This window comes from Bos indicus x Bos taurus, chromosome 1 (genome assembly GCF_003369695.1).
Source record: "Bos indicus x Bos taurus breed Angus x Brahman F1 hybrid chromosome 1, Bos_hybrid_MaternalHap_v2.0, whole genome shotgun sequence".
NCBI classification, from domain to species: Eukaryota; Metazoa; Chordata; class Mammalia; order Artiodactyla; family Bovidae; genus Bos; species Bos indicus x Bos taurus.
In genome coordinates, this window is record NC_040076.1 from 28,921,861 (window position 1) to 28,941,863 (window position 20,003).

The window sequence follows — 20,003 nt, forward strand, 5'->3', positions numbered from 1 at the left end:
GGAGACTGGTTATTAAAATGCAAATGTCCTCAGAGGAGGCAATAACATACGGGAATTAGTTACAGCTTGTTGACAGAAAGGGAGGAATGAGAAAGCCAGCCAGAGTAAAGAAGGCCCAAGTGGACACAGATCTGTAGGAGACAAAATCCTTGTAATAAAAGAAGCAACAATATTTTCAAGGTTCTCTTAGAGGTGCAACAGATGACTAAGGCTGCAACTGTGACTTCTATGAAGATATGGCCCAATTTTCCAAGATGTGTATATCACTACAACACATAATGTGTACATTTTCTGTGGTCACTAATATGAAGTGTTCAGTGTTTATTAAAATGGAAAACTTCTGTATAAAAGGTGTTTTAAGACATTTAAACAAATTGCTAAGTTTTGAAAGATTCAATTTGTGGCAAGGTGTACCAAAGCCAAACTAGACTTTCACATACAGTGTAACTTTGTATCACAAAATGAAATTAACTTTTGGGTGGGTTTTGTTTAATAAAATATACTATAATATTATACATATTTCATTTAATAATATTTGTTAAATCACACAGACTTCAGACAGGAGTTCAGTGTAGCTTAAGCCAAGTTTTTCTCCTAAACAACATCAGTGAAATTCCATTATTTCCATTTGTTAGTGATCCTAATGAAACTCCAAAAAAAAAAAAAAAACAAAAACCCTAAACTAGTTAAAAGGAATTAAAATCTTCTATTATGTGATCACAATCTATCTTTTCAGTTTAATCTCCAAGTACTTTTTGGGTCATCATTCTCCCAATTAATCTATTGTATTGTCCATTATCTAAGAATAGGCTATGATTTCGAACAGCAGGAATGGCCTTCCTCAATTTTTTTCTACCATTTTTATCCATTTCTCAAAGTCCAGGTTTTAAGGTCTTTTCTTAATCAATTAGTCTACAAATCATCTCTGTCTCCCTCTCTCTGTGATATAGGCTTAAAAATCTCATTAATCAATCAATTACTCAATCTCTGTTTCTCTTTCCACCCCCACCCTCACATTTATTTCTTTTTCTTTTACTTCCCCTCTGTTGTCCCATGGAACACTCCTGCCCCAGCCCCTGTACTGCATCATGCCTTACATCTTAGCTTGGGTTTACAAATCTCTTCTCTCCGACTTAGGGTCAAGGGCAGTGCTTAACTACCAAACATTGCAATAGATCCCAAGTGTTCTGTAAATGCATTTTGGTTTTATAATAATCAAAATTACAATTTGATTATATGCCATCATTAGACACAGCAGGATCTAGTCTAGGATTTAGTACTTGAGCCTTTTGTCACCGAGAAGGCTCATGTATGAGTTGCTACATGTCTAGCAGCTGTTTGTATTTCTTCAAGGAGATGGTAAGAACAGTTGCCTCCTGACCAGTACAGCTCTTCTTCAGGGCAGACAACCCCGTGACACTGATTTCCATGATCTGAGCAGTCTCTGTGTTAACTGGGGCAGCCTAATAGACTTCTCTCCTACATGCTCTGATGTCCTAGGGGATAGGGTGATTGGGGAGGGGTGGAGAGAAGACAGGGAACATCTTTCACCACCTGCAGCATCCCTGAGCAGCACCAGGTGGTGGCAGACGCCACAGGCTACTCACCGGACATCGTGGCCTTTTCCTCCTTACGGCCAGAGAAACATTCTATCTGGACGACCACTTCCCCAAGAAGGTTGCTTCCTGGAGACTCAGCGGGTAATTCCTGATTAAGCTACTCATGAGGAAAGCATTCTCCTCCCTAGACACTTCTCTGTGGATAAGTGAGTGAATTCTGGTCAATGGAATACAAAGGAAATTTGCTAAAGTGACTTAGTTCCTGAAAACCATACAAATCGATTTGCCTTTTGTTGTGTCTGAAGGGGACATTTGGAACCAAGGCTGTTGTCTTGCAACTCTATCAGGTGACACCCTTTGGACGCTGCTGGCACCCTGAGAGTTGGAAGTGGGAAGGCCAGTAGACCAGGGAACCTGATGATACTGTCACAGTGCTGGGGTCACCTGACCTCAGGGCTTCCATTGTTCGGCAAAATGCACTTTTCCTTATTGCCTGAGCCAGTTGAATAGGGGGGTTTCTCTTACTGTAGGCTAGAGACACCCTGGCTCGTAAGAGATCATGCTGGCATCAGGCATCTTCCTCCAGTGGCAGACATTAATCACTATCAGGGCTTCCGGGGAAGAACACATTCTTTCTCCTGCTTGTTTAAAAATCTGCGCTGGGTTGTCATTACTATATCCTGAATCTGTTGCTTTTTTTCCCATGGATTGGGTAAGTCCTAAACTCTTTCAAACACATGCATGCTTCATTTCGTAACAGGGATCACACTTCAAATGATTAATATTTGTCTTCTTCACTAGTTTAAAAGCCCGATGAAGGCCGTGACTATATCTGCCAGGAAAATTCCTGTGTTTCCAGCATTTCACACAGGGCTGACATGCAGGTGTTCAATAAATAGGTACTCATAAAACATCTGTGAAATGAATGAATGGATGAATAAATGAATGTAGATTCTCCCTGATATTTCCTTTGCTTACATCTCTCATGCACTGATTTCTTATCAATTCAGACCCCCCCAAAAAGTGAGCTATGTCTTGTATTTTAGAAGACAGGAAAAAGAAAAGAGAAGGAGGCCATCTTTACAACTACCATTTACTCATGCATTCCATGGAGAAGGGAAAGGAGATGACTCTCAGAGGCAACTTATAAAATATTTTCATAAAAAGAAACAACAATCACCTCCTATACTACACACTGAATTAAAATACTACTTAAGAGAATGTTCATAATCATACTTTTTAGAGCCAGAATGGAGTTCAGGATTACTTTAGTGTAACTGAACTGAGCAAAGATACATTAACTATTTCAAGTCCCTCAGTTTTCAGATGAAGAACCTGAGAGCTACTGTCACCAAGATCAGCATTAGTCTTTCTTACACTCTATGATGTAATAAAAATTGAATGACAGTCATGTTCACTGGCAACAAAAAGGATATTTTCCTGGCAATGTTGTTCCAACTCGGTAATCAGTATAGCTCTTGCTTGGATGAAAGTTGAAGATGAAAAGAAGACTAGCTCTCTCAAAAGCAATGATCTTATTGTCTTCATGCTTTTCACTCACATGGGCCTGCAAGAATTAACACATAGAATATATACAAATAATAGCCAGATGCTGCTATAAGTAAATTCTTTACAAAAAGTTGGTTTTTGTCTTTCTTAACAGCCTTGTTATTAAGCCAAAAATGAAAGTGCTAGCATGTTATACTTTTTGAACTTATTGAAATTTTGCCATATCAAAATTTTGCCATATCAAGGCCAACAGCAGTTTCAAACATTGCTTAAAGAGTACACAAATCTCACCAACCAATTGCCAACCTCAAACAAAACACAGACAGAGGATTAGGTTTTAAGTAAAAACACAGTGCCTGTGCTATACAGAAAGCACTTGTGTGTGTCTGTGTGAGCAAGTACATTAGAACTACTTATAAGTGAATTTTCTTTAAGACTTTTGTTTTAGTCTCTAGACTCATAAGTGAAGGCATATCAAATTATTTTTCAAAATATACTGTAATACTGTTATTATATCCAGATTTCTGAAGTTGAATTTTTCTTAAAAACTTTATAGTATTGCATGGTTTTGTCAGATTCAAAAGCAACCAAAAGGCCTTGACAATCTACATTTTTTTTTTTTTTTTTGGTCTAATGAAAGAGAGTTTCAAAAGCAATTACAACATCTACAAGCTCTCTTATTTTCTACATCACATTTTACAGTAGGCAGTGAGAAGCTTTTGCTTTTTCAGCCCTACCCTCTTCCAGCCCCAGCTCTGAGAGGACTTATTTCCATGCGTGTCAGCAGCACTACTCTTGGTAATTTAGAAATGTGAGCTAAGGCTCTAGAGTAAACAGCATGCCTTTTGGTATTCAACATTGTTCCTATTGAAAAGGAGCATCATTTTGCTCTCTCTTCTGGAAACAGCACTACTAACAAATGCGATTAGGGCATTCGTGTCATGTAGCCAATCTTCCTGAATGTATAAGTACCTTTGTTCAACCATTAAAAAAAAATCAGAGACACCAAAGTAAAAACACATCAACAGTAATTTCAAACGGCACCAGTAAAAAGCAAATGGATTATAAGTAACACATACTATATGCTAATTTTTGCAAAGGGGGAAAAAAAAAAAGCCTGTATAAAATTTTCACTTGTTAATTACATTTTCTAAAACTTATTGAAAAACTGAGACTTTAATTCCAGAGGAGAGTCAGCCTCATGAAAAATACAAAACAGCATGCAGGTATAATGGCATCTATTGAAATGACAAGTTAGAGACCAGTAAAGGAAGGAAAAATAAGAATAAAGAAATCTCCATGTTGTCAAAGTAGTCTCATTATGACAGCATAATTATTTATATAAAGAAAAAACAGTCAAAACAATTAAGATGTTTCCACAGCAATTTCCAAAATGGATTCCATGTGGAGCTTTTGTCATTAGTTTTAACCAATTGAAATAAAAATTACCAAATTTAAACAACAACGACAAGCTACCCAGGAAAGTAAGCAGGGAATTATGCTGAAGATTTTCGTTATCTATTGGGGAGATTTTGGTGACATGTTTTGACAACCTGAAGAATGTCACAGGGCACTGTGCGTGGAATAATAAAGTGCTCTTTAAGAGATCTGCATATAGATTTAGGTCAATTGCCATTCTAAGCATGTACAACACTGGTGACTAAAACATAACATTGAGAGTAAAGAGCTTACCTGTGGAGCTGAAAGCCAACCACATCTTTCTTCCAATTTATTCATATCCCTGTCAAAGTTATTTAGGAACTTATAGCGAAGAAGGTCATCATCAGTTAAATGAAACTGCCTTCGTGCATAATGGTAGCTCTCATTATTTCCTTTTCTTGGGAAGTCTAACCATTCAGGATGCCCAAATTCATTACCTGCATTTGAAAGCAAACATCAACATCATCTGGTTAATATTAGCACTTCTTATTAAGATATCTCAATAATTAAATGTTTAAAAGTCCTTGAAATCAGTTTAGGTTAATTTACTACAGCTATGCCCTGTGAAATACGCACAACCCTAGTTTAGAAACAGCATAGTCAAGCACACAATACTGCCAGCATTTGGACTCAAAAGCCCAGGTCCGGTTTTAGCCTGGCCACACATTCCTTTTTCCACATCTCATTTTTTTTTTTCTCATGTGCAAACTGGAAACAGTATCTCTGTCATCCTTATTTCATCTCTGAAATAATCTCTGAAATCTCTGAATCATTTTTGAAATCTCTTACTTCTATAATCTCTGAAATCTGGACCATGCTTTGCAATTTCCAAAGGTTGTATGTACATTATTTTTTGATCCTCCAAAGACTCCCTATTATATCCATTTCACAGATGAGAAATACAAAGCTCTTGACAGTTAAGGGATTTGCCCAACCTCACACAGATAGTAACTAGAAAAGCAACCATTAAAATCTAGTTCTTCTTATTAAAATCCAAAGTTCTTTCTACCTCATCCCATTAGGCAAGTATGTTTTATACTTCAGGTTTTAAACTTGGGGTGCTACAGAAACCCAAGGCATTAATTTTATTATTCATTTTCCCATTTATTTCTCAGATCTATGTGCCACCATAGACTTATATTTTAATTTAAATGTGGTATGTGTGTGGGTATGTGTGTGTGTGTGTGTGTGTGTGCATGTGTACACCTGGAACACCTTGTTGGGAACCCCTTTAATATTATTTCTCATTGTAATGATGAGAACCAGAGGCTCTAAAATTGAAATAAAACAATAACACATATACATTACACATTCTTCATTCTGAAAATCAAATTTAGATATTAGTAGCCTAATAGAGTGGCTCCTGCTGTTTTCCTCAAGTTAGAGTTTTATTTTATGGCTTCTTTTTTCCCCCTAAATATTAAACACTACTTTCCAAAAGTTGCTTATATTAGTTACTTTAATGCTGCAATTTTCTAAACCACAAATTTCTCCTCTGAGTTAGAAAGCACCATAGCTGACCCAAGTATGTCCTATTGTAATTGAAATAGTTGCTAAGTGAAATAAGTGACAGAATAAAGACAAATATCATAGGATCTAACTGAATTGTGGAGTCTAAAAAAGGTAACAACAACCAAGCAACTGGGAAAAACAAGGTCATGGATAAAAGGAACAAACCTGTAGTTGCCTGAGGGTAAGAGGTGGGCAAAATGGGTGGGGTGTCAAAGGATAGAAATTTCCAGTTATAAAATTAAAAAAAGAGAGATGTAATGCATAGAACAGTGACTATAGTTAATAATACTGCACTGCATATTTGAAAGCTAGGAGAGAGAATCTTCAGAGTTCTTATCAGAAGAAAAAAAGTTTTTGTAACTATGCATGGTGAAGGTGAAAGTGAAAGTCACTCAGTTGTGTCTGACTCTTTGTGACCCCACAGACTATACAGTTCATGGAATTCTCCAGGCCAGAATACTAGAGTAGGTAGCCGTTGATCTTCCTGACACAGGAATCAAACTGGGGTCACCTGCATTGCAGGAGGATTCTTTACCAGCTGAGCCACCAAGGGAAGCTATAGTGACGGACATTAACTGAACTTACTGTGATGATCATTTTACAATATATACAAATACTGAGTTGTGTTGTATATCTGAAACTAACATAATGTTATGTCAGTTATACTTCAATAAAAATAAAGGCAAAAATAAGCTAGTACATTAATATTCTAAAAAATAAAAACTAAAAAGTTATAATGTAATTCACTACGGCTTACTGTAGAGTTGCTTTAAATGGTGAACTCTGCTGAGAAACACTGCAGTTTACATTTAACTGTTCAGAACCATAGTCATCAAAATAAAAATAATATACAAATATGTTTGTAGCAGCTTCATAAAAATTAAACTGTCTGCAAAAATCTTCCTTAATTCTAATTCATTTCAGTTCAGTTCAGTTGCTCGGTTGTGTCTGACTCTTTGCAACCCATGGACTGCAGCACACCAGGCTTCCCTGTTCATCACCAATTCTGAGAGTTTACTAACTCTAATTTGTAAACTAATTAATTAGTAAACCAATTAATTCTAATAATTCAACCTAAATAGTATGTTTTATGATGCTGCCTGTGTGACAGAGGAAGGAATCATATTTCTAAATCTGCAGGCTTTATTTACTTTGGTTTAGTTGCTAAATCATGTCTGATGTTTGTGACCCCATGGACTGCAGACCGCCAGGCCCCTCTCTCAATGGGATCTTCCAGGCAAGAATACTGGAGTGGGTTGACATTTTCTTCTCCTGGGGATCTTCCTGACCTTGGGATCGAACCCTAGTCTCCTGCATTGCAGGCGGATTCTTTTCCAACTGAGCTACCAAGGTAGCCCTATTATTTACTTTATGGTGTCTTAAAATAGTAAAAGAACTTCCCTCTGCTGCACTTAGGAGTCCTGCCTGGATTTGGAGCCTGATTCACATCAGCCCATGCTGCACTCATGTCATAGCTGGTTCCATCATCCATTCAACCAGCAAAATGAGGCGCGTCCAGAACTGTGGTTGAAAGTGAAAGAACATGAAGTCACTCAGTCCTGTTGGACTCTTTGCGACCTCCTGGAGTGTAGTGTACCACGCTCCTCCATCCATGGGATTTTCCAGACAAGAGGACTGGAGTGTGTTGCCATTTCCTTCTCCAGAGGATCTTCCCAACCCAGGGGTCGAACCCAGGTCTCCCACATTGTAGGTAGACACTTTACTGTCTGAGCCACCAGGGAAGTAACCTGGTTAGGTACATTCACTTCTGATAATGAAGGTACTGCCAGTCTGGGGAAAATGATATGTCCCAAGTACTAGTGAGATTTCAACTAGTGAGGAATTTGGGAGAGACTAGAAATGCCATAGGATAGCTTGGATATAATAGCCTACAAACTGTATTGAGGCTCTCTATAGGCAAAATACTTTTACTTTGGTATGACCATGACTTTCTAAGTTGACTCTAATATTAATAAACAATTCCTTTAGCTTTCCTTGGGGGAGATAGTTATATCACTGCCACCAAGAAGCAACAACAAATGCTTAATGCTGGCTTATTAGGTTCCAGGCACTATTCTAAACATTACACATTCTTTCTATTTTCAACAACCCTGAAGTAGGTACTATTATGGTCTCAATTTTATAGGTAACTGAGGCACAGAGAGTTATTAAGTAGTGGGGCCCATGAGTTCAGAATGTCTGATTTTAGCACACTGACTCTTGGTTACCACTCTACTATATTGCTCAGAAGTGGATACCATGGGAAAACAATGCAAAAATTGACCAAACTCTCATACATGGACAGAAATTCCAAGAAAATGGAATGATGTGCACATAGTTGAAGTGAGAAGGTGAGATGTAGACAGGACTTTGGTTTAGCCATAAAATAGGCCTTGTAGTGAGAAGAGGTGAGACAGGAGGGATGAAGTTTAGATTAGGAGAAGTCTCATAATCTCCAGACCTTAAGCTACTTTTGAGTAAGGGGATGCAAAGCTCAGATGTGGTCTTTTATAAAATATCTCTGGTACCATGTGGAAAAGACAATGGATATTGTAAATAGTTGAACGGTACGAAAGCTAGCATGGAATTCAAAGAATAAGATAAGAGATGACCAGATACACTGGGAGTGGAAAAAGAATGGCATGTCTCAGGTGGAAAAAATAGGATTTTATGAGACGCTATTGCATGGGTTTTAATTCCAATAAGAATATTTATGATAAATATGAATTTACGCAGTTGAATCTCTCCAGTACTCAGTTTCCTCATCTGTAAAATAGCATAATAAGTTTCATACAAACTTTTTTAAGATTCAAATGAGGTAAGTAAGGCAGTTGGTACAAGGTCTGGCAGCTGAAGCTTTCAGTATTTGGCAGTTTTTATGTTACACACCCATTACCAATGCTGCTCAGGAAAGAATGACATAAAGAGCAATATGTGAGAGTTACTATAAACCTAAAATTTCTGGTTCCCCTCCTTCTGAGGAGGAAACTGACCAGCCCAACTCTTCAGTAGATATACAAGTAACCAGGATGAATTCAAGGCAGCTACTTGGCTATTCTTCACAAAGTTTCTTGGTACAATATTATCCTTTCCTTTAAAGTGTGGAAATTCAATGTTGATGCATTTATTCATATATGTAATAAAACAAACACGTTTCCCTAAGCCAAGTATCAACATTCTTTGAATTACCTATTTCAGATCTTAAAAAGCAGAATTGAATGTGAAAGTGGTTTTGCTACAAGACACTCAGATTGACGGGGCAAATCTAGTTGATAAGTCAAGAATCTCCTCTCTGCTCTCTTCCTTTATTATTCCTACTACATGTTCATCCTGAAACTGCTAACAAGCTCTCAGGTGTTATTTACAATTATAAACACACACACATGCTATATAATATATACATATATATGCAATACACTATGCATATACTATGCTATATAGTATATATTTTATAGTATATGATGGAATTACAGTTGAGCTATTTCAAATCCTAAAAGCTGATGCTGTGAAAATGCTGCTCTCCATATGTCAGCAAATTTGGAAAACTCAGCAGTGGCCACAGGACTGGAAAAGGTCAGTTTTCATCCCAATCCCAAAGAAAAGCAATGCCAAAGAATGCTCAAACTACCGCACAATTGCACTCATCTCACAGGCTAGTAAAGTAATGCTCAAAATTCTCCAAGCCAGGCTTCAGCAATACCTGAACCACGAACTTCCAGATGTTCAAGCTGGTTTTAGAAAAGGCAGAGGAACCAGAGATCAAATTGTCAACATCAGCTGGATCATCGAAAAAACAAGATAGTTCCAGAAAAACATCTATTTCTGCTTTATTGACTGCCAAAGCCTTTGACTGTGTGGATCACAATAAACTGTAGAAAATTCTGAAAGAGATGGGAATACCAGACCATCTGACCTGCCTCTTGAGAAACTTGCATGCAAGTCAGGGAGTAACAGTTAGAACTGGGCATGGAACAATAGACTGGTTCCAAATAGGAAAAGGAGTACATCAAGGCTGTATATTGTCACCCTGCTTATTTAACTTCTATGCAGAGTACATCATGAGAAACACTGGGCTGGATGAAGCACAAGCCGGAATCAAGATTTCCAGGAGAAATATCAATAACCTCAGATATGCAGATGACACCACCCTTATGGCAAAAAATGAGGAAGAACTAAAGAGCATCTTGATGAAAGTGAAAGAGGAGAGTAAAAAAGTTGGCTTAAAGCTCAACATTCAGAAAACTAAGGAATGGCATCTGGTCCCATCACTTCATGGCAAATAGATGGGGAAACAGTGGAAACAGTGTCAGACTTTATTTTTTGGGGTTCCAAAAATCACCGCAGATGGTGATTGCAGCCATGAAATTAAAAGACGCTTACTCCTTGGAAGGAAAGTTATGACCAACCTAGACAGCACATTAAAAAGCAGAGACATTACTTTGTCAACAAAGGTCCGTCTAGTCAAGGCTATGGTTTTTCCAGTAGTCATGTATGGATGTGAGTGTTGGATTATAAAGAAAGCTGAGAGCTGAAAAATTGATGCTTTTGAATTGTGGTGTTGGAGAAGACTCTTGAGAGTCCCTTGGACTGCAAGGAGATCCAACCAGTCCATCCTAAAGGAAATAAGTCCTGAATATTCATTGGAAGGACTGATGCTGAAGCTGAAATGCCAATACTTTGGCCACCTGATGCGAAGAGCTGACTCACTGGGAAGGACCCTGATGCTGGGAAAGACCCTTATGCTGGGAAAGATTGAGGGCAGGAAGAGAAGGGGATGACAGAGGATGAGATGTTTGGATGGCATCACCAACTCAATGGAGATGAGTCTGAGTAAACTCTGGGAGTTGGTGATGGACAGGGAGGCCTGGCGTGCTGCAGTCCATGGTATCGCAGAGAGTCAAACACAACTGAGCAACTGAACTGAACTGACTTTTGAATTGTGTATGTGTGCTCAGTCACTGAGTCGTATCCATATCTTTGTGACCCCATGGACTGTTGCCCCAAAAATTTTGCACCAAAATGACTGGAAACAGTATGAAACCATGTCATAATCTGATTAAAAGTTAAGAACCTGTTCCCCTAAAACAGACACACATACATACACATGAAGCCTCAAGGGTTAATGGACTCCATTCAAAAACTGATGCAATGTGAAATTACAGAATTATCATTTATTTGAACATTCCAGCAGGAAAATCTACAGCCTTATAATCTATAATATAAATAAGGATTGAAGAGTAGCATGATTAAAAGTAAATGAAGTAACAGATGCAAATTATTTAAAAGGGTACAAGACACAATATGCGACTCAATAAATCTTAGCTACATTTATAGTGCTATGTTTTCTTTTATTATTTTTATTATACAAGTAATATACTAAGTTATTTTTAAAATTCACAATTAAAAACACATACACACATCTAAAATCTTACCACGTAACCACTTGCTATGGTCTGAGTGTTAGTGTTCCCCCAGCCAAATTCATATGTTAGAAATTAATCCTCAATATGATGGTCATGGGACATTTGGAAGATATTTGGGTCATGAGGGTAGAGCCCTTATGGATGGGAACAGTGCTCTTAATAATAAAAGCTGCACTAAGCTTTCTTTCTCCTTCCACCACAAAAGGACATGGCCTATTAAAGGTCCCTCCCTCAACCATGCTGTCACTCTGATTGTAGATCCCCAGCCTCCAGCAACTGTGAGAAATAAATGTTTATTGTTTATAAGCTACCTGGTTTTTGGCATTTCATTATAGCAGCCCAAGCAAAATAATACCACTATTTCCCTCTTGGGAAATATTGTATTTATTTTCATTTATATCTGTAACAATAGCTACACGCATGCATGCTAAGTCACTTCAGTTGTGTCTGACTCTTTGTGATCCTATAGATTGTAGCCCGCGAGGCTCCTCTTCCCATGGGATTTTCCAGGCAAGAATACTGCAGTGGGTTGCCATGCCCTTATCCAGGGGATTTTCCCAACCCAGGTATGGAACCTGCATCTCATGTCTCCTGCATTGGCAGGCAGGTTCTTTACCACCAGCGCCACCTGGGAAACCCCCAAAACCTATATATCTGTACCCATATCTGTATCATACCTATACTAATATACATGGGCTTCCCAGACGGTTCTTAAACATTCATTTATCTTTTCAATAACATCTAAAGTTATTAACTATTGAGAAGAACATTGGAGAAGGCAATGGCACCCCACTCCAGCACTCTTGCCTGGAAAATCCCATGGACGGAGGACCCTGGAAGGCTGCGGTACATGAGGTCGCTAAGAGTCAGACATGACTGAGCGACTTCACTTTCATTTTCTACTTTCATGCATTGGAGAAGGAAATGGCAACCCACTCCAGTATTCTTGCCTGGAGAATCCCAGGGACGGGCGAGCCTGGTGGGCTGCTGTCTATGGGTCACACAGAGTTGGACATGACTGAAGTGACTTAGCAGCAAGAAGAACATTTATTACACAAGGGCAAATTAAGTACTTGGAAAATATTAGAAAGAGATGAAAGTGGTAACAATGTTTGGTATCATAATCCAATTTAGGATTTTGTATGTCACTACTTTAAAGCATATTCCAATAAGCTTACTTAATATGGAATATGAAATTAAACTTCTGAATTAGAAAAAAGAACTGTTAAAAAATATGACATGAAGAAGACCCTATTCTATTAGAGAATAATTCATTAATCTTTATTAGAGACTAATTTAGATTCTCTGAAAAATCACCTGGAGAGGCTTCTTTTTAAACTGAATGATAAGGAAAGTTGCACATAACAAAGAAATAGAAAAATTATATTAGTGATTGTAGACAAAACATTTTAGACTGGCTTTTGAATGTTGTCTCTGTTGTAAATGACCTGACAAGGGGCAAATTAAGTTTAATGTAGACAAACGCAACATTAAATTTCATATTTGGTTCAAAACTGTAAACATGAGCATAAAGTAAATGGAAGCAAATCACAGAAAGACTTTCAAAGTGACCTTGGAATAACAGTGAACCATTCTCAGACTGAACAGAGAAAAGTGGAAAATGCCTGTTAGTATTTTATACTAGCTCACAGCTCACAAACCTAACGAAGAAAAATACCATCATTAAAACAAGTTAAGAATGTTCTTCTCAGCTATGGTCTACAAATTACTTAGGAAATGTAGCAGCACTTGAGAGTACAGTGAAATATGGCCAGCCAAATAAGCTTATAAGTAAGCTCTGCTGTATATAAAGATGGATGGGAAATCTAAATTTATTCAGGTAATGGCAAAGAAGGTAATTGATTTGTTTTAGTACAGATAACTTGATGGAATAGAGAACACAGGATCAGAATCAGAATTTTAATTTAATCAAATTAAAAAATATGTGTATATATATTCCTAAATTATATATAAATATGTTATGTTTACATGCATACATAATATATATATATAGATTTCTCAATGAGAGCAACAGGCATTTATAAACTGGGATTCTTGCTTCCCTACTGATTCCTGATATTTTATGCAAAATGATGTATGTTCATCTGTGCATTTTTCTGAGGAGAGAAGGTTTTCTTCATCTCCTCCAGGCATCTGAGTCTTAAAAAGAGTAAGAACTACTCACTGTATTAGAATGTTAGGAACTAGAATAATGGAACACAAGTAAGGATTTCTAAGAAAAGAAAGTGCAGTCTCTCAATCGTGTCTGACTCTTTGTCTCCCCATGGACTGTAGCCCCCCAGGCTCCTTTCCGTCCATGAGATTTTCCAGGCAAGAATACTGGAGTGGGTTGCCATTTCCTTCTCCAGAGGATCTTCCTGACCCAGGGATAGAACCCGGGTCTCCCTCACTGCAGGCAGACTCTTTACTGTTGAGCCACCAGGGAAGCCCTGGTGGAAGGATTTCTAAGCTACATAAAAAAGGGAAAAAAAAAAAGTAGAAACCTAAATTGAGGAAGGCATTTTAAAAATCTTTGGCTGGGTTATTCAACAGATAAGAGGCTTAGAAAAGTCACATTGAAATGAACTCTAGTTCAGAGAGGCAACGAGTGTGACTTCAGAGAACAAAATTTCCAAGTCCAAAAATACGCGTTACAAGTAACCAGGCACTAACCATCAAAGCATGCTCTTTCTGCTCATTAAATTACGATTATGATCACTAATGTAATACATCGGATGGCACTTGTTTCAAAATGCATGGAGGATGGTAATTTTTTGAGCTGTCACTTGAGACATTTTGTAAGAAAAGTTACACTGCAGGCCATGATTCACTGCATTCAATATAGTAACTGAAGTGGGTGTTTTCAGAAACGAGAAGGCTGAAAGCGTTGGCTGAACACTTTAAAACAAACATGGGGAAGCCAGTGACTAACACTGCTATAGTTAATTAATGATTCTAGAAAATTCCACTAAGTTCTTTCTCTCCCTTTCCATTTCCTCTGTAAACAGCACCATTCATGTCTGGTTAATTTGAAAAACCTCTAAGCACAAAGTTCCTATTGGGATTTCTTTTCCTGTAATTAATTTTTTGCTGTTTGATGTAAAGGTCCAAACTATAAATTGACAAGAAGCCAGCTGGTACAGTGATGAAATTCAAGACAATGCAACTAATGAAAAAAGCCCCTGCTCTGTTAGCTGAACGTTTTGATTAGCCACTTTGTGTGTTTTGTTTCTCTAAACTGTAATGCATACTAATTTTACCTAGGAATTAATTAAAGTCTATCACAGCCTCCATGCTATGGATGTTATATAACTCTTTGTTGATACAAAGTTTATGTATATATGAGAATAAGGTGCAGTTTTAATGAGAATTAAAAAAAAAAAAAACACTTTTGCTCCTACTCCTCTTGATGGTACCAAAAACTAACTCTTTAAAGGAAGTATCTATTTTAAAATCAAATGCTTTGACCTTTCTCAAGGCCATCAAGTCACCAGGAGGTTGTTGTTCAGATGCTAAGTCGTGTCCAACTCTTTGTGACCCATGAACTGCAGTGTGACAGGTTTCCCTGTCCTTCACCATCTCCCTTAGGTTGGTCAAACTCATGTCCATTGAATCAGTGATGCCATCCAACCATCTCATCCTCTGCTGCCCCCTTCTCCTCTTGCCCTCAATCTTTCCCAGAATCAGGGCCTTTGCCAATGAGTCGGCTCTTCACATCAGGTGGCCAAAGTACTGGAGCCTCAGTTTCAGCATCAGTCTTTCCAGTGAATATTTCCTTTAGGACTGACTGGTTTGATCTCCTTGTTGTCCGAGGGACTCTTAAGAGTCTCCTGTGGCATCACAATTCAAAAGTACCAGAAGGTGGGGCACAGTATGTAATTCTTTTTCTATATTAGGGAGTGTGAGCTCCCTTTTCAGAAAAATAAAACTGCTATCCAGTCTTCCTCCCACCTTTGACACTGATCACCAAGGCTCCAGGAAGTGGCTACACCAGTCTCTTCTTCACTTTCCACAGCATGCACTAGACCTACAACAGGGACTTCTATTTGTTAAGGTTGGATGTTTCCCTTTACAGTTGGTGAAAGTCTAACATCGTCTAATTTGAACAGATACAGAATATAACTATCAGACCCAGCAGAGGAGATAGGGGTGGCACGCCAGCTGAGGCACCAGAACAAACTCAGCAGTGCCACTGGGATTTACCCTTAAAGTCTCTCACATCCTGCATCCATCCCCTTAAGATTTTAGGCAATTCTTTGCTGATATTAAGTATATTTATATGTACACATATATTATGTATACCGTTCCTTGATATGATCCAAAGGAAAATATTTTATAAAATCAAGGAAAACTTTAATGCCCATTCCTTTTCATTGTACCAAAGACTACTTTAAAGTCAAATGGTATGGTCTCTGGATTCTCTGGATCTTCCCTTGTACACACTCCTCATGCAAGTCAATGATTATATTCTGAGCCTCATGACTCCCTGTATTGGCCATATGCTCAACTGTAAAAGTAGATCATAATTTTCAAACTACTGAAGTGTATTCTGTGTATTAGATAACATGCACAGTGTACATCAGTATGTCCCTGTCCTCATAGAGCTTACAATCTAATAAGGAGGAAAGACAGAATTAAGCAGCTCTAAAAATACAATTTTCCTTAAAGAGGGGAAGTGGGTGATAAATGACTCATGGGATCATTAAGAGCTAAAATGACAAAAAACTCTTAGGGGAGGAAAGCAGAGAGTGACAGCAAATATCCTCCAGAGGCAAACTGCAAATGTCCTGAGCTGATAGCACAGCAGTTTAGGGAGGACAGGTCGGAAATGATACCAACGTCAGGGAAGGGGCAAGAGCCAGGCTTGGGAACTCAACTGTGGAATTTGAGAATTTCCCTTGCTATTCAAAACCAACCAAACAAAAATCTTTGCAGACTAGTTGCGTATAGTGTTTTTCAAAACCTACAGGGTAACTGATGTCATGGGAGTGGATGAAATTGCCTCGGGAGAATATGCAAGTAAGAGTGGCAGAAAACAGAGTATAATGGGACATGAGACACACTCATATGCCAGTTGGGGCAGAGGAACAGGACCCTGGAAAAGCCTGCAGAGGAAAAGCAAAGTGAGAGGAGGAAAACCGAGCTGGGTGGGAGACTAGAGACTGACCCCTGAGAGGAGTGCTTCCTAGAGGCAACTGCGGTAAACAGAAATAAGTCCTGGAAAGCTGAACTAAAACCTGAAGCCTGGGGACTTCACTGGTTCCAGTGGCTAAGACCCCATGATCCCAATGCAAGGCACCGGGGTTCGATCCCTGGTCAGGGAGCTGGATCTCACATGCTACAACTAAGACCCCACACGCTACAACTAAGACTGGCACAGCGAAATAAATACACATATATTAACATACACATGTAATGAATATACATATATATATATATACACACACACACCCATAACCCTGGGGCCCTATAATAGAGCGAGTAACAAGAGAGGACACTGATGAAAGGAAAGAGAGCGACGGCCATGACGTCTGAGGGTAAAACCAAAGAATCAAAAACTGTGGTGGTTTAGTCACTAGGTTGTGCCCGACTCTTGGCAACCCCATGGACTGAAGCCTGCCAGGCTCCTCTGTCCATGAGATTGTCCAGGCAAGAATGCTGGAGTGGGTTGCCATTTCCTTCTCCAAGGGACCTTCCCCACCCAGAGATTGAACCTGGGTCTCCTGCACTGTAGACAGATTCTTTACCAACTGAGTTACCAGGGAAACACTGTACCGTGAGAAATAAATGCTTTGGTTTTTGTTTCTCTTTGTCCTATGATTTTCTGACAGGTAGTATACTGAACTAAAGACCTGGGAGAGAACAGTTCCTGTTAGCTATATGCAAACTTCATATTCATAAATTTTAAATTCTAAAGCATTTTATGGTATATGTGTGCTGGTCCAGTTGGCAGGAGCGACTGGCTCAGGGTCAGGCACACCCATGTTTGCATACACACAGGTCATGCATGCTCAGCTTGGGGCCTGCACAGCCAGCACATGCCCTCCAGCATGTACACACCACACACACCACACTGTGTGTGTGTGCTCAGTCGGGTCTGACTTTTTGTGACACCACGCGTGGACTGTGTAGCCCTCCAGGCTCCTCTGTCCATGGGATTCTCTGGGCAAGAATACTGGAGTAGGTTACCATTTCCTCCTTCAGGGGATCCTCTCAACCCAGGGATCAAACCAGTGTCTCTTGTATCTCCTGAATTAGCAGGCAGATTCTTTACAAGTATGTCACCTGAGTATATATATTTTCTATGTTAAGAATTAAAACAAAAAAAAGATTAGTATACTGTTGCTGCTGCTGCTGCTGCTAAGTTGCTTCAGTAGGGTCCGACTCTGTGCGATCCCATAGACGGCAGCCCACCAGGCTTCCCCATCCCTGGGATTCTCCAGGCAAGAACACTGGAGTGGGTTGCCATTTCCTTCTCCAGCGTATGAAAGTGAAAAGTGAAAGTGAAGTTGCCCAGTCGTGTCCGACTCTAGCGACCCCATGGACTATATAGCCCACCAGGCTCCTCCGTCCATGGGACTTTCCAGGCAAACGTACTGGAGTGGGGTGCCATTGCCTTCTCCAGTATACTGTTAGGTTTCCTTAAAATTCCTATAACAAATTTACAAACTAGAATTTTGAACAAAAAACATGATAACATTCAGTCCTTCTTCCCCTAGATAAAGGGCATTGTGGCCTGAGTCAAACACTGCGTCTGCTCTCTCACTCCACCTAATAATACTCGTCTGCTCTCTCACTCCACCTAATAATACTGTCGTGACTATTGTCCGTGCTTGTGACCCTGTGACAGCTTCAAGGGACCAGAAACAGTGCTTCTGCTGGAGCTGCAATAGTGAGTCTGGTCAACACCCTCATTCTGCCCTGCTCTTCCCAAACTTCCCCCTGATTAATTGCATTTAAAAAATTCTTAAGGCAATAGCCAAATGAGTTCTGGGCACCTAGGAAAAACAATTTTCAACTTGAACTATGCTTGGTCCATGGCCAAACCAATAAATCCCTTTACTTATCTACATGATTAGAATTGCTTTGGGTGATAGTGAAAGTGAAAGTGAAGCCGCTCAGTCGTGTCTGACTCTCTGGGACCCCGTGGACTGTAGCCCACCAGGCTCCTCCGTCCATAGGATTCTCCAGGCAAGAATACTGGAGTGGGTTGCCATTTCCTTCTCCAGGGGATCTTCCTAACCCAGGGATCGAACCCAGGTCATCCACATTGCAGGCAGACGCTTTAACCTCTGAGCCACCAGGGAACCCATGGCCAAACCAATAAATCCCTTTACTTATCTACATGATTAGAATTGCTTTGGGTGATAAATTCCCATGGATAGGGGTGAAGTAAATGCTTACTGCAAGTGTTTTGGTAATATTGTCAAAATAAACCAAGAAAACAAACAAAAACTACTCATTCTTATGAACTATCAACATTCTTATGAACAAAATCAGATTAACTTTATATTACCTATAAGCCTGGTTGAATAAAAGTAGACATGTTTATAAACCAGTCATTTAAAAAGCTAAAGAATTAGCATTATTATATTGAAGGATAAGTATATATTCCTCAATGCCTTTATTTAAATCAAGAAAAAGAAAAAACACTTTAAATAAATGAAATGTAATCATAAAACTATATTCAAATAATAAAAGCAACAGTAATTACTTGAGAGGCCTCTATATACACAGACTCTGTGCCAGAATTTTAGCAGTTATTTCAAATAACAGTCACCAAAAAACCTGGTGGCTCAGATGGTCAAGAGTCCACTTACAGTGAAGGAGACCAGGTTCAAACCCTGGGCTGAGAAGATCCTTGGAGAAGGGAATGGAACCCACTCCAGTATTCTTGCCTGGAGAAATCCATGGACAGAGGAGTCTGGAGGGCTGCAGTCCATGGGGTCACAAATCTTTGAACAGGACTGAGCCAGTAACACTTTCACTTTTATGGGAGGGGACATTATTCCTATTTTCAGATAATAGATCAGGGAGGTAATATAACTAAGGATATAAGGCATAAAGTATCAAGATTAGTATTCAAGCTTTTATCATCTATATTCTTCCATTGTATCTGGCATTAGATACTTAATTTGGATAACACTAGTTGGAAACCTATTATGAAAGTATAGGCATTAGGGAAGATAATGAAAGAGCTATAAAAAGAGGTAAAGGTATATATTTCCCACTCCACTCTCAAGTGTACATATAAATTATACCTGTTACTGACTTGTGTGCATTGTGTATTCTGTTACTCCTGCTGTTACTATTCCAAGTGGTAGCCATTTCATCTCCATGAGGCCTTTTTTAAACTCCTGTAGGAAGGCTTTGGTGGTTGTGCTTCCATTGTTACTTAGATATAAATTTTTCCCTTGTTAAAACAATTACTTATATAGTGTAAAATGTTATTTTGTTTTTGCTTGCCTCCATTAGACTGGGGAATAGATGGGGAAACAGTGGAAACAGTGTCAGACTTTATTTTTCTGGGCTCCAAAATCACTGCAGATGGTGACTGCAG

The 20,003-nt window shown here is 38.9% G+C and overlaps 1 protein-coding gene across 1 annotated transcript in view; it reads right to left on the reverse strand.

Moving 5' to 3' along the window:
- Positions 1-20,003, reverse strand: part of GBE1 (1,4-alpha-glucan branching enzyme 1) — a 321,456-nt gene that overhangs the window by 37,531 nt on the left and 263,922 nt on the right. The window contains exons 13-14 of the mRNA XM_027551221.1: positions 4,761-4,945; positions 2,996-3,126 (exon numbers count right to left, since the gene is read on the reverse strand). Of these exons, the coding sequence (XP_027407022.1) occupies positions 2,996-3,126; positions 4,761-4,945 (316 nt within the window). The remainder of the gene's footprint in view (positions 1-2,995; positions 3,127-4,760; positions 4,946-20,003) is intronic.